The sequence below is a fragment of the Chroicocephalus ridibundus genome, chromosome 1 (assembly GCF_963924245.1).
Source record: "Chroicocephalus ridibundus chromosome 1, bChrRid1.1, whole genome shotgun sequence".
Classification (NCBI taxonomy): Eukaryota; Metazoa; Chordata; class Aves; order Charadriiformes; family Laridae; genus Chroicocephalus; species Chroicocephalus ridibundus.
In genome coordinates, this window is record NC_086284.1 from 6,797,519 (window position 1) to 6,813,159 (window position 15,641).

The 15,641-nt window shown below is 49.8% G+C and overlaps 1 protein-coding gene across 4 annotated transcripts in view; it reads right to left on the reverse strand.

Moving 5' to 3' along the window:
• MYO7A (myosin VIIA) overlaps positions 1-15,641 on the reverse strand; it is a 70,821-nt gene that overhangs the window by 30,157 nt on the left and 25,023 nt on the right. For all 4 annotated transcript variants that reach the window (XM_063326815.1, XM_063326804.1, XM_063326786.1 and 1 more), the window contains 9 exons: positions 10,462-10,599; positions 6,670-6,828; positions 6,216-6,308; positions 4,777-4,871; positions 3,559-3,643; positions 2,436-2,654; positions 2,160-2,267; positions 1,397-1,606; positions 718-921 (listed from right to left, as the gene is read on the reverse strand). In XM_063326815.1, coding sequence (XP_063182885.1) covers positions 718-921; positions 1,397-1,606; positions 2,160-2,267; positions 2,436-2,654; positions 3,559-3,643; positions 4,777-4,871; positions 6,216-6,308; positions 6,670-6,828; positions 10,462-10,599 — 1,311 coding nt within the window. The remainder of the gene's footprint in view (positions 1-717; positions 922-1,396; positions 1,607-2,159; positions 2,268-2,435; positions 2,655-3,558; positions 3,644-4,776; positions 4,872-6,215; positions 6,309-6,669; positions 6,829-10,461; positions 10,600-15,641) is intronic.

Below are 15,641 nucleotides of genomic sequence, written 5' to 3' on the forward strand. Positions count from 1 at the left end.
GAGATAAAACACTTTCCTGCATCGCACATAACAGTCTTGCCCGCAGCATACATCCCATCCGAGCAAGCCGGGCAGGCCGGTGGCTGGGGATCACAAATTCAGGTTCTGTGTTCATACCATCATGAGTGCATTTGTGCACCCTACAAGGGGGTTTCTTCTTGGCTAGGAGATGCCAGCTTTATAGAGAGGCAGTGACTGGCTGCTCCTAACCCACTGCAGAGGGGAAGGAGAACGACAGTGAAGGCAAGTTCATGGCCAACATGATGTTCATTACAGCCATGCAAGTTCAGTAGGATTTTGCTCTTGTACTGCTGGCTATAGGAAAAGCATTTCTTCTCTGCTACCTCTGCACTGGTGCATATGACAAGGTAAGAAACAACTTTTCCAGCTGTGCTTGCTCAATAATTTTCATTGTCCATGCCCTGAGCCCAGAGCACTTCATTAATTGTCTTAACACAAATATGAAGGTACAGAGATGAAGGTACAGACTCATCGCTACATCCCCCTAATGTTTGTTGTGTTACCAGCGCTCAAAGCATGCTGGCGGGACAGCGTGTACCGACACTTGTGCAAGAGATGAGGGCTGTGCTCTCCACCAAACCATGAGCACACCAATGTATCCCAAAGGGAAACGGCTGGTGCCCTTTGGGTGAAAGGTTCCCCAGGCTTGCTCCAACCCACCCTACCCTGCTTGAGTTTTTAAATCCCCTGCCTCACCAACTGGTCTCCTTCATCTTCATGGTACAAGAGAGGCTGCTTGAGAGGCCGGCGGATGTAGGTGTGTGTCGTCGTGCCCTGGAAATACGTGGCGGCAAACTTGGCAAATTTGTACTCTGAGAGATCTTCCTCCTCTTCCTCAGGGAGAGGCAATGCTGCATCCAGGTCCTCTTCCTCCAGCTCCTTCTGGGCTCGCTCAAGATCCTGGCAGGGGAGGACATGTCAGGCACTCAGCATGGCTTTGGATACTGAACTACCCTTTCCCTTTGGGCCTGACTTTTTTGTCCATCTGATTTCCACCCAAAAGGAAAAGCCAGATGGAGGGAAGACCATGAAATATAACTCTGGAGCCCATGCAAAGCCCAAGTCCTGAAGGACATGCCTGTGCCCAGGAATGTCCCCAGAGCAGTAGGAGAAGCAACAAGCATGGTCCCACTCCTAGCGTGGGGAAAGGGTGTCCAAGAGCTAAATGCCATGAGCTGTGATGAACCACGAAGGAAAAGATCTCAAAGGCCAGAAGTCCTCAGTGATCTTATAGTGGTACTGCCACACAGGAGAGCCTGGTCTTGAAGGAAGCCTTCAGAGACCCCCTTGTAGATTGCTCCACTCTCCCCACAACAATTTAATGTGTTGCTAAAGCCTTTCATGTGATATGTAGGCTCGTGTATGTCTCCAGTACCTCAAAGCCATTGGGTGCCTGTCCTTCCTGTCCAGGCAGAGATGAAGTTGTCCCCAGGAATCCAAACATTTTGTCCACCATTTCTGAGTCATTCACTGGCTCGTTGCGAGCTTTCTCCATTTTTTCCAAGAGCTCTTTCTTCCGACGTGCTTCCTCCTTCTCCTTTACTTCTCTCTCTGCGTCTTCCCGCGCCAGCTGGGCCAGGCGTACCTGCAAGAGGACAAGTACAATGACTGAACTGCTCCCTCCAAAGAGTTGGCACTAAATTCTGCGGGACCTGGCTTCAGAAAGGGAGACCGCCCAGTGCGTGGGGCACTACACCAGTGTCACGACTTGGCCCAAATCACTGACAGGTCCATGCCTTAGTTTCCTAACTGCAGAAGGACAAAGCAATAGCGTTTTCTCCTTCCTTGCTGCCTGTTTAGGGGGTTTGGTCCATGCACAGAGACTCTCACTGACCTTATTTCTTTCTCTTATACAACCACGTATGTGCACACAGACACAGAGTGTCCCAGTTCCCCTTTATACAATAGCAAAAGCAAGCGAATAACAACCATAATCTCTGGCATTCCTGTGCAGCAGATCAGAAATTCTGGAGCAGCTTCAAACTAGTTAGAGCATAGAGTACTTTAGTGAATTAAATACAAACCGCTCAAGCAGGGTAGAAATCCCTTAGATATTTTTGGCATTTCCCCTCAAAGGAGCAAAACCAGTCCCTGGAAAACAGAGACGGAACCCCAGAAAGAGATCAGTCCCCATGTACCTGATGCTTCTTTTCTGCTTCCTCTTTGGCTTTCTTGGCACTCATCTCCTTTCGGAGTCGTTCCTCTTCTGCCAGCCGAAGTTTCTCTGCTTCCAGGCGTCGATGATACTGGGGGAATAAATGCAAGAGCCCTTCTGAATAGGCATCTACTTATTTTTGAAATTCTTTTTTGCTCTTTAAATACCGATCCCACGAGCACGTGACGCAGAAGCATTGTTGATTTCCCCTCTCCCCACCTCCGTTTCCCACGACCGACCTCTCCTCCGTGGTACTTACTTCCCCCCGCAGGCGCTTATACAGCCTTCGGGCGATCATGCCCCGGGCATAGGCCTGGACAGTGATGACAGCCCAGAGGCGGTGACGGAAAGCCCTACGGACCAGGTAGCCTCGGCATCGTGCCTGAAACTCGATGATCCGCCGGCGAGCCATGTGGTACTGCTTGTGGAGCTTGCGGGATCGGTAGAGGGCCTGCAGTCTCAGGAAGCCGATCCGCATCTGCAAGAGGGGGCAGGATGAAACCACCCCGCTGCCCAGGGGCTCGCCCATCCTAAGCAGATTTACATCGCTAATCTCCTTCTTGCATGGCTGTAAATAAGAGCCATTGAAATCAGCCCCCACCAGGAACAAGCTTTTGGGAGGGAGGTTCTGCAAGAGGGGGAGAAAAATTAAGCCCTGCTGCTGCACTGATCCAAAGCCCAGGAAGGACAACAGCAGTTTCTTCCCCACTGAGTCCTACAGAGCTTCTGCCCTTGAGGGGCCTCATGAGGTCTGGCTGGTCATCTTAAGGTAGCCCTGAGGCTACCTGAGGCCATGACGGTTGCTCCCATGGAGGTCCAGCATCTGCAGACCTCCTGCCTGGCAGCCAAGGTACTGTTCCACGGCAGGAGGCAGCATCCTGACCAGCCTGGAAGTGGCTATTCCTACTAAGTCACAGTCTTGGAGGATGATATTGAGTCACTTTAGACCCAAACACACCTCCCAAATGACCCGCAGTTGGGTCAGAACCAGCTGGGACAGGGAGAGAAGAGGGCCATGGACCAGGTTGAGGAGAAACCCAAATACAAACCCACCTGAAGATGGAGTCTGTTTTTCAGAGGAAGCTGCTCTTGAGTTTTCAGTCACCTGGAAGCTAGGGGAAGACTTTTAAAACCCCAGGTGACCAGTTGGTGCAATGGACATCCAACTCAGGGGAAAAGGACAGCTAGAAGGTGGTCAAGTGGCCTCTTCAATGAGAAGGCAAAGAAGCAAGAGCAAACCTTCATTCATCACTCCAGCTGATAAAAGTCAACCCCACCCCCTTCTATACTCAGTGGGGCATTTTGAGCCAGGAAACTCTTACGTATGTCCCAGCTGAAAGAGGTAGGAAGGCAGAGGTGTGAGGAAGCACCCCCCTACTTACAGCACCGTAGTTCTTCCTGCAGTTATGTCCACGCCAGTATCTCTGAATCATCAGGACTGAGTTTCTCACTTTCAGGAAATTGGACCTGCAAAGGCATTTCAATCACTTGCCTCTGCAGTTTGGCCGCGAGTCATCATCTCCTGGGCCTCATTCTTTGGAGATTTGAAACTGAGCAGCCAGGTGGAGTAAACCCTGCAAATTTTTTTTGCCTGAAAATGTCTCCTCCCCGAGCCCTCCTCGCTTCTATAAAAAGGTCTGTAGGGGTTCTCTCTGATAGGTCTCTGCAGGCTGATCCCATCAGGTTATGGGAATGGGCAGAGGAGGAGATGCTGGGATGGTCCCTTCCTCCCTTTTGCACCCTCCTCTCTCATCTGAAATATCCTCCCTGCCTTTCCTCCTCACTTCAATCCCAGCCACCTGAGAATGGAACCAATCTCACCCAAATGATCAAGAGCAAATTTCAACAACACCACCTTCCCACCTCCCATCCTCCTTAGCCTGGCCTGATCCCGCATAGAGACACCTTGGGGACAATTGCTTTGGGAGGACTTGGGGGGTCTCACCGGGATTACTGTGGTAAGGATTACTGAATTATTTGGCATGCGGCCTTTCTGCAAAGCCTAAGGCACAACCTGAGTCACAGCCATGGATCGGAGAATCAAAAAGCACAAAGCCCCAAGAACTGTTCCTCCTCCATGGCTGAAGCTTGACCTCAGCTGTGGCTTCCCTTTGCCTCTACAACTGTGCCATGAGCTCCCCATGGACTACCTGCCCTCCTCTCAAGTCTGTGGCAACTGCCTTACGGAGGGAAGAGTCCTGAACCCCTTGGGCTTTGGGGAAAGTAAGATTAGTCACAGTGGACAATGCAATGGCCCCACTGCAGTCTTGTGGGGATCCCCACAGTCTGGAGGCTTAGCATTGCGTTCAGCAGGCTCAGGGTCCCACTGCTGCATTGCCATAATAAATACCAGCTCCCCTGAAGACAGCAGTGAACAGGGACATGTTTGAGGAAGATAATGCAGTTTTCCTCTTGTTTCCTCTACTGTTTTCTTCCAATACTTGCTGCACGTGAGTGCCAACACATCAGCACTCCCCTCTCCCCAGCTGCAGGTAGGACAGGGCAGAGGAGCACTGAGTGATGCATCCCTCAGGAGCCACTTGCTGGGTGAAGCATCCCCCATAGTCCACCTCCTGTCTGGCAGTGGGGCTCACACCTACCTGTCTTTAAACCCACGGACCACCTTCTGGATGAGGATGACTTTGTCTGTGATGGCCTTGTCTCTCTCAATCTCCAGCAGCATGTCATGGTGGTCCTGAGGGAGGAAACAACACACCACCCATTTCTCAAGCTCTCCATCTGCTTGACATGTGGCAGGAAGGGTGGTACGAGGCCCAAAATAAATCCTTGGGACTTTTTACATCCTAAGTATCACCCCACCTACTCACTGGGGAAATCCTAACATAAACCCTAGTGACCTACTGCCTTCATTCCCAAATGAACCAGAGCATCCAGAAACTGCATATAGTCTGAAAACAACCAAATTATGTTTCCCTTCCATGCAGAGTCCCCTGCTAGTACCATCAGCCATGGGAGCAGTTCCTGTGAGCACTGGAGGTTTGGAAACAAACTCCAGACTGCTTGGGTCACATTGCTCCCTCCAGCCAAGGCTGCAACACCTCCTACCCTAAGGACAAAACACCTCCCTGAAACACTGACTTTCCTTGCTCTGAGGCTTTCAGATGCACCAGTCCAAGCTTTCTGTTGATCTCTCCCATGGCGTTGGTAACTCGGCTTTCTTTCCCGGAGGCGGCATGCTGAGCCCTGCCGCGCTGGGTGCAGCAGAGGCAGCTCCATGCGTTTCCTGCTTTGCTCGACCTCACATGGCCCCTCGGGGCCTCCCGATTTCTCTGTTTCCTGCCCTGACAGCTGTGAGATCTTGATAACAGGCTTTGGAAAGAGCGACGAGTGGGAACAGCTTCCAGGGAAGCGATGGGGGTGTTCACAGTGGCGATGAGGTTGGGGGTGAATTTAGATGTTAGTGGTCAGGGTTTACCACTGAGACTTTTGCTCAAGAGGAGCCTTTGCTTCCAGTCTGGTTTCTGGCCAGCTCAGCCTCTCGTCTCCCTGGAGCAATGCAGGAGCGGGTTTGTAAGGAGAGATGAGCGCAAGCAGGGCTGAAGGAAACCTGCAACGTTGAGCTGCTCCCTGAAAGCTGGGCCAACGCAGAGAGGGAGGCTGTGGGCACGTCTGGGGTTGTGCGAGAACGTGGAGAAAGTAAAGTGAGCCCGTTAGCTCTCGGTCCCTCTCTCTGCAGGGCTTTGCACGGACATCCCTCCTGCTGCCGTGCTTTTTGGGTGAAGGTGGGAGATGTGGTCAAGTGGCTCAGCGCAGGAGGGAAAAGGTCGTGTGCTGTATGTGTGCTGCATCCGTATGGGTACGTGCATGCATCAGTGCTGGCGAAGTGTCAGGGCTTCCTCCTGCCCACCGCTTCCTAAACCAGCCCCAAATATCCTGCCTTGGCCCAGGTTCTACCCACTGCCATGCCAGCCCAGAGACCATGGGGAAGGGTCATGTCTGGCCATGAAAAGGGGATGGTAGGAGACCCCTTCACAGGCAAGGGTCCCAGGTGGCAGGGGGGATGCGGAGAACCACCCACCTTCAGGAATATCTTTGTCTTGCCAATCTGCCAGTCATCATCCTTCCCGAGCACCGCTTCGGCAATGCGCTGGCACGTCCCACGCAGGTCGCCCTGGTGGAAGAGGGGGTGGGATTCACCAGGACCAGCCTCACCCATTGCTCTTCCCAAACCCAACGAAGACCCTTTCTGGTCCCAGTTCCAGCAGTTTTCTGCTAATGAGGTTCCCAGGCCTTTACTGTCATCACATTTAAGGTGAGCGAGAGGGATAGGCTGAATATGGCCCCTTGGTGCTGAGCTCCCTGTCCCTGCCAGCCCCGTAACCATTTTTGCTTTGCTTGGAAATCTCAGAGCACTGCTGTAACACCTGGGGATCAAATGCTGCATAATTGCTTGTGGAGAAGATACACATCCCATAAATGTCTCCGGAGAGCCCACCAGAGAGCAAATGTTACACATGGAAGAAGACGCTCACCTGCTTGTATGCTGGCTTCACCCCAGGCATGAGAACCCGGTACCGGTCCACGAACTCCACAAATGTGTAGCGGATGGGGTAGCCGGCCCGGCGGATCCGGATGGTCTCCATCATCCCCGAGTACCTCAGCTGACGGACGCACAGCTCCCGATCAAACAGCTGGGGAGGTTACGGGACACAGTGGTTTGATTGCACATCTTGGCCTGGATTGGCCATGAGAGAGTGGGGACTCCGAATTGTGTGGGGCAACCAAGTCAAGCCCAAATCCTTCACTTGGTGGACCCAAGGACACAGGACTGTTGGCTGTCATGGGCCTGATCCTATGAACTGCTGAGTGTGTTTCACTCACTCCATTTCTTTAATTTCCACTTGCAAGACTGGATGTGCCCTATGCATTACACTAAGGACTGAAGGGAGAACTGGAGAGAAGAGTGCAATGGTGAACATCACCTTGGGAAAACAGGCAGCGATGCTGCATCTACAAGGGTCAAACTGTACAGTCCCCCTTGCAATAACCGCTCATGGTCATTAACTTCTGACCACTGCTCGGAGCTTTACTGGCACGGTCAGAGCACTCCTGTACAGGCAGGGAAGTACTGTTTTGCAGAGGACCGTATCAGCAAAGGCTCAGACACTCAAAGGTCTTAGGGTACCTACACCAGTTGATCTTAAGGATAGGTGACACCCCAAAGTTACATAAAGGAAGAGTGCAGCCTTGGAGATGCCGAGGCTCTGAGATAAGCCTGTTATCATCAAACCAGCCTGTAACCAGGAGGACACCTGAGGAGCTTAAAATGTCAGAACTGAGACCAGCTGAGGGTTTTAGGGAAAGGACAAATCTCAGACCAGTGTCCATGTCTGCTCCTGACAAGCAATGGACAGTTTCAAGGCCAGACAGCAGACTTAGGTAATGCAGTCTTTGCAGATGTTTGCTAAGAAACCTGGCTGCTCTCCCTTGTTTTGGGCACCTCTGGGTGAATAGCGAGTGTTGGTGCTAGATGGGCAGATCTGCTGAAGGGAGGTTCAAGAAAATCCCTGCTGCTGGCTCAGTGTTTTAGCATGTTGAGGAGGATCCTGGAGCTCCTGAGTGCACCCTCTCGCAGCCTGATGTCGTTTGCTGGGTGCATCCAACAAAGTGTTCAACACAAGTGTAAAATAAAGGCAGACGTGGTGTGTTGCTGGCACACCCCAGAAAGTTGGGGCAGTAAACCCCAGCCTGGGCCAAAGAATTACCACCAGGGTGTTACTCATCTGCCCTCCCTTCAGTTGTCTAAAATGTGAGCACCTGTGCACGTACAGATGTGAGCATCTAAAATGGGAGTCACCTAGGCTTTCCCTGAAGTGCGGGAGGAGAGATGGGTATGTACCTGTATCTCAGTTATCCCTGTATCTCAGATGCACCTCCTGGGACAGGTGGATCTGCCCTGTGGATACATCCATCTCCCCATCCTTGGAGAGAGCTTTTTGACTAGCTTGTAGCAGCCACTTAACCATGAAAGGGCTGGAGTGATGTAAGACAGATCCTGATCGCAGGAGAAGACAACAGATGAATGAGGAGAAGGCAGAAAGTAGCACCATCCAGATTTGGTCTCAATCTGTCCTTATCTACAGTGGGTATTGGGGAGTGGGGACAAGAAAGGCGCAGAGGAAAGAGGTGTGTGTTCCTCTCTGCCCCCCAGCCATGAAGCAGAAGGGTAGGTGAGCAGTTGTGGGTTGTAAACAACCCTCAAGGGTCTGTCGGGTTAGGTCATTGCACATATGGGAAACGGTGAGCTTCCTGGCATCAAGGTCTGACGAGGCACCCGTGTCACACAGACTGGCTGGAGACAGTTTGGACTTTCTTTGCATGTTTTTTTGACCTGTTTCATCCCGTGCGTTTCTCTCGGACTAACCAGAACAACAGAGCAATGCTCAGAAACAGCAGCATGGGATGACGGACACAGAGAACTCCAGCCAGCAGCCTGATGCAAACAGTATTCCCCCCCCGCCGCCCCCCAAAGCATATTTTAGAAGGAAGCAAAGTTTTAAAATAACATAAAGTAACAAACAGGACTTTCCACTGACCTTTCACTTCCCACTATCCCATTTCCTATCACTATCAGTACACTTTCCTTCAAAGCCAGGGACAGAAAATGAACTCCCAGAAAATGTTCTCTTTTGCAGTCACCCTGCACAGCTCTGTGTACCATTATCTGGGACGTTTTCCCCCTCTTTGTATTATTAAACCAAGGCCAAAAATAAATGTAGTCATATCTTACTGCACTACAGTCCCTCATTCAGCGTTAGCTCATCCCACTCATTACCTTGATGGGGAGATAAATTAATCTTTGTCTGATTCTTTCAAACTTATAGCTTTTTTTTTATGTCCCACTGAAAGTTTTGTAAATAAATGGGTTGGACAAGGACTTAGAGCTTGCAAGAGCTGATGAAATACAGACGTATTACACAGGGGACAAAATGCCAGACCGAATCGCAGACTTCCAGGCATAAAAGTAGCTCAAAGTCAGGGCATTGGGAATAACTTGTTAAAAACAGTTCAGGGTGTACATCTATTTCTCAGCATCACACATATTCTTAAAGACCTTAAAGAAGGTCTTGTTTTGATCTCAGCTCAGATGATAATCTCAGATCAAACATATTGTTAAATATTAACCTCAAATATTCCATTAACGTGCTATTAGGTGCCTTTTTATGCTCACCAAATCCAGGGTAAGGGCACAGTAAACTGGTCTGAGAGCGCCACCAAACTTTTTGCCCCGCATCACATTAAATTCACTGAACATCAAAAATAAGTTGCAAAAAACCACTCCTTGTCCTCAACAGCTCTGAAATTCGGTATTTTATGCTTTTTTTTGCACTCGTTTGAGCTTTGCTAACAGGTGCTAACTTTAGATAAAGCTCCAGCTCCGTCTAGGTCAACCACTACTGAAATTCAAAGGCACAGGCAAAACGACTGACAGAAACAAATAGCTGACATTATTATTAAATAAACCTCGCCCGCCCCAAGCAGCATCACTGTTGAGAGTGGTGAGCAGCTAACAGTGACTGCTAACAGCACCAGGGTCCAGTCCTCCAGTGGGATCGGGGTGTTCAGCACCCACCTTATCATCTCCCTTTTGCTGCAAAACTCCCCTCCGTGAGCAGTTTGTCGCCGGGGGGATTTACGTCCATCTCCTTCCCTTTCATTTGTTCCTTAAAGCTGGTCCCCAGAGTGTTTGTTTCTTTCGAAGCAACTCTCTGGGAATCAGAGCCAAACAGTTGCTCTCACCTTTCCTCTGCGCTAGTTTGCCTTTTTTTTTTCCCCTCTGCTTTTTTAAATTGTGCTTTTTCGCAAAAAAAGCAGTTGGGAGGGATCTAACAGGGGTGAAACTGTATGAGATCCCTCGGAAGCAAGGATTTTGTAGAAAACCCTATGGGAAGGGGATCCCTTTTAGGAAACATTGAACCCTGCCTTCGGGCTGAACCAAGGGTCCTACAGCTCAGCCTAAGTCTCTGGTAGGGAGGCACCTACCCCCTATGGAAACTCAGAGGCATTTCCTATAGGAGAAAGGGCTGCAGGACAAATTCCTCATCATCCTTGGGAAGAAAGGCCGGGGCAGGACCTCCCCTCTGCAAAAAGTTTCAGGGTGCTGTTGGATCACAAGGCAAGTGCCTGATTTTGCCAACCCTTTGGTGGCTCCCTTGCTTGCAGGTTGGTTTTCTAAGCACACCGGGTCAATCCTGGCTCCGTCGACTCCAGGGCAGAGTGACCCTGCGGGCATTCCCATGCGAAAAGAGAACAGCAAGACTTACCATGGGCTTCTTGTACTCATTGGGCTTGATGCAGCGGACGAAAAAGGGCTGGCACACGCTGAGAGTCCTCATCAACAGCTCCAGGGACCGCTTGAACTGGCTGCTGAGCGTCGGCGAGCGCTTCCTTGTCTCCGCTCCCTGCAAAACCGCAGCGGAGCGGGCTCAGGAAATGAAAGGATAACAGTGCCTTTCCCCTCCGGCCACGTCCCCGGGAACCTCCCGCGGCAGCTGGGGGCCGGAGCGGGGAGCAGGGCCAGGGGTGGTGGAGCCTTTCGGCAGGGCAAGGGCAGAGCCGGTGAGCTTGCCGGTGGGCAATGGCCGGACTCTGGCAACCCACTCCATACTCTTCTACCCAGGGAGGAAAAGTGCCATAATTTAATTTCTCCCGCTAAAGCCTCCCTGTGTGACTGACAATCCCAACTCCCCTATGCAGAGCCGTAAGGAAAATCTGCCCACGAGAGCAAACAGCCCCTTCTGGGCCACCAAAAATCTGTGTATTGCAGCTTGGAGTGATGCATTTGCCCAGGGATGCTCCTTGGGGAACGGCTTGGGTTTCCCTGTCCCCATGCAAGGCAGCATGGTCACGTCAACTCACTGTCGTGGTTCCTCATCTCAGGCTGAGCCTCTCCTGATGCCTAGGGTGTAGGACCAGAGACCCGTGTAGGGTGAAAAACAAGCCAGGGGCTCATTCACTGCAGGGTGACTCTGAAAAAGCTCCAGAAACTGCTGGTAAGGTCTATGTTCCTCAGCCAGTACTACTGGAAAGATCTGAGTTGCTGTGTTTGGAAAAGAATATTAACTAGACCAAACGAGGTGGGGGTTCGGGGTGAATCAGGATTATTGTGAGTATTTTGCTTGTTTCAGCTCCCTTGGTTAATTTAATAATCCAGTCTCCAGTTTGGGGCAAGGGTTTCTAAAGCAGAATGGAGTGCTTTCCCTTAATAGCCCCTTCTCCCTGCCCCAGGAGAACCTTGTTAGACCAGCTCCAAATGAAATGAAGCCCCCCTAACATTGTAGGTGTCAGTCGCTATCGCCTGAGCTCATTACACATCAGCCACAGTGGTGCTGTGCGTCTCGTAGGGTCCTGGTGTTCAGGGAGCCTTCGTGGGGCAGTGAGTATTGCTGGTGGGCTGGAGGAAGAGTTGGGCACCAGGACGCAACTCCCTCCCAATAAAAAAATAGGGCAAACTGTGACATGACCTGATGGGCCAGGGATTTCCCAAAGGGAGGATTCCAGCAGGATTTTAATGCACGTTTCCTCCAAGCATCCTCTTCTCTTCAGGTGGTCAAGCCATGCATGGAGCCACAAAGTCCCCATTTGCATTGACCATTGACTTTGCTGCAATGTTTTGCAAGGTGGTGGGTTTTATTTCTACTTTTGCTAAAACCTTTATGTGCACTTCATCGTATAGCACTAATAACCTATCAGATAACATCCCCCGCCCCCCAAAATTGAGGAATTTCATAGAATCACAGAATGGTTTGGGTTGGAAGGGACCATAAACACCATCTAGTCCAATCCTCCCTGCCATGAGCAGGGGATTTGCACAGCTCAGGTTGGGTATGATAATGAGACAAACCCAATCAACACAAACACAAAGTCATCATGGAATTCCAACAAGAGAAAACCCAGCTCATGCACACACCAGAAAAACCTGGCCCGCTTGTCCAGGAGAGCTTGCGGTGGGGGGAGGGCTATCAGCGATCTCTCCCAGCAAAATCCTCCCCCAAAGAACAAATGGTTAACAAATCTAGAGTAATTAATGGATGCAGCTGCTACCTACAGAGCACTGTAGGGTTTGGTGTTCACATTCTGTCACAGACTTGATGAGGAATAGGCTGTTTCAGCAAGAATCCTGGTTTGGATAGCTTTGATTAATGTATTCTTATCACTTTGCTAATTACGTGCAAGGGGTCACCTCTGTGTAATGTGAAAGGACAGCCACAGGGGCTAGAAGCAGCAACAGATGCAGGAGCAGGGCTGGAAGTTGGAAGCAACTGCATGTTAGCCAGGTTTGTCAATTTGGGCTTTGTCAAAAGACCTGGGAGAGGTCTTTTTCAGGCGAGGTGGTAGGAAGGGTGCAAGACTTGGTACAAGGGTCTACAAGGGAACACAAGTGGTTTGCTCCCAGAGAGCAGAACCTCCCTCTCTAGGTTGCTGATGCCTTTCATTGCTTCCGTGCAGGCATCCAGATCTGCAAAAATGGCAGTGGTGCCATCTCCAACCTGACACCTGAGAGCCTTTTGCTGGGAAGGACTGGAGGGAAGGGACAGAAGCCGGAAAGCAGCGTGTCTTCCTATCCAAATTGTCAGAGCAGCCTGGGCTCCTCCTGTCAAGACTGCACCATCCCAGTCATTCACGTGCTTCCTTGGCCTGACGTTTGTGCACAGACCCCTCGATGGTGGGCACCAGCCACGTGGGCAGTAACCAGGCTCTCAGCTACACAACGAAACCTCAGGCGAGTGCTTTGCACCACCCTCCTCCTGCAGGGACAGGGTGACACCACTGAAGTCATTGTGGTTCCTCCCACCTCAGCACCGGCATGGGGAGAATCACACCACTTCCCTTATTCCAATAAAATGGCCTCAAAAAACAAGTGGAGCAGCCTGCCAACACAGCCTAGTGAGGCATTGAAAATACAGGTTTTACTGCAGACAAGGAGCATTTTTTAGCTCAAGACACAGTCCCCACAGCCTGAAGAAGAAAGAGTTGAATATATTCTGCTTTTCTCCTGGCCAGACATGTCTTAACTTTCAAACTGACACTGTAGCATCTTTGGGCCACAGACTCTCTCTTCACTGGTGTCCATACAGAGTCAAGAACAGGACATGACCTGGGTGTCATGGGGAAGGACATGCAGGATTCACAGGTGCTGTAGCCTCACAGGTGCTGAGACCTGTGCTCAGCACCAAAGGAAGAAGAGCAGAAGAGAAAAATAATAATAAGAGAATTATATGATTTACAGAGAAGCACCATCTCAAACGAGAAGTTCAGAAAGATGTGCAGACCAGCATGACATTCAGACATGCTTCAATGCCACCTCTTTCTGCCACCTCAAGCCAATCTGGCTTTGGAGGTTCAGAGATGTACGTGGCTGCTTGCGGTAACATAAAAGTCAAGGCAGATCATCATCAGGACACAAGGGGATGTTCTGCCAACATAGGGTGCCTAAGATTCCCAGTGGCACAGCTGGAGCATCAGGACATTTCCCAGCACCTCTGTGAAGCTGTAAAGTCTCTAGGGACCTATTCAGACTCTTTCCTTTGGTGTCTCGGACACATTATCATGTGCCCAGGGCTGAAAATGCAATAACCTGTTCAACCTATCTGCACCCTGCGGGTTCAATGGGTTAAGATGGACCCAAAATTATGTTAAGTAGGATGGTCTTAATACAGACCCAGAGCTCCAGCTAGGGCAATCACCGGGGTTTTTTTCTTTGTAACATTCAAACCAAGTAAATAGAAGCAATGAGAAAGGCAAGTACAAGGAGGAATGTCACTGAGACAGAAATGGTAGGAGTTACTCCTCCCCTCCCTCTGCACCTTCTCCTCCCACTTTAAGGAGAAGGCTGAATGGTGCACCAGGATGTCCATGCTCAGTGCTAGGACTGCCGGGGAGATGGCGACCTGCTTTGGTGGAAATGCAGAAAGATGAATTAGTGAGTCAGGGAAGTAGAGAGAAGCATGTACCATCAGCAATACTTTGGGGAAAGGTTCTGGACAAAGGACTGTCCTTCCATCTCTTTAGGATTATAAGGTCACTATAATGGGCCATGCCAATATGACACGCTGTTTCTCAGCCTTTTTTCTGAAGTCTGACAAAAATGGTGCTTTTTGTTTGAATATTTTGTTATATGAAGTATCACTGAGGTGGCTTCCAGGTGACCATCGAAATCTGAGGTCCCCTCACAGCAGGTTCTGCAGTGACACATAGTGAAGAGACAGTCTCTCTCCTAGAGGCTGTGCAGTCTGGAAAGTGCCTTCAGATGCAAAGTTGACACAGGCTACGTAACAGTGTCGAGTATCACTATTTTGAACTGCGCCCTCATTTTATAAAACTTACTGATGTTGATATGTTTGGAAAAATCTTTTTTTTTGGCTTGGCTGTTCCACCCTTGCCTCAGTGCCTAACAAATACGATCAATTATTATTCATTAGAAAACCTACAAAACACAAGGCTATATTGTTAGAACAACTCTGACAACAACAAAACTCACAGAAATCATCAGTATTATGTCTCCCATTTCCCTGTATCTCCTGTTGTTGTCTTCAGAGAAAAAGACTGGCCTGGGCATTTCAGACCGATTAAATCCAATTCTCTCCTGGATTTAATCCTACCATATCCTAACTCAGGAAGGATTTTATTTTTTTGGTGTGTGGCATTGCTACAACTCTAGAGCAGGGCCCCATGAGATGTTGCAATCCAAACAATTTGCAACCATGATACATGGAGGGGAAGGAGTCCAGCTTTGGAATGAATGACTTTGGGTCATTTTGGGTCAGATCCCCCTCATTGGAATTCCAAGTCCGAACACCCCGAGACGCTGCAGAGGTAAGAAGTGTTGAAATTCAGCCCCATGCAAGGATTTGAATTTTGAAAGTCAGGTCCATCTCTATCATAATTCTCTGACTATCAAAAGGTTGTCACGGAAATGTGAGCAGAGTCGCAAAGCTAATGTCACAAAAACCTTTAGCACACAGTATGCTACCCTATGACCAAATATCTAGCAAGAAAGATTTGGGAAGCCATCAGAACCAGTCAGGAGAGGAGATGCAACAGAAAAGACCTAAAAAAGGTGCCAAGAGCCTGTTTGGATGATCATGGCAAAGTTCAATATTAATTGTCTTTGAAGGCTTGGATTTGAGCTCTCCCCTGAACAAGACGTAACCCCGCTCGGAGAATGATGGCATTTCCAAGCAACCCAGAAATACAATCCAGGAGTCTCTCTTCGCACACAAACTGTCATCTTCCTCCTGCCTCAAAAAGGACAAAACAGGGACAGATTTGCAGTTGCATGGAGGAATAATGTCCTACTGAAGCCAATAGTGGCACCATGATAAACAACAGCCATATCCCACAGATGGGATTAATTAAAATGACTCAAATATCAGGAGAAAAACGCAAAACTTTGGCTCGGGCTGGTTCTGATTTTATCCAAACTGAATTTCCATCATTACAA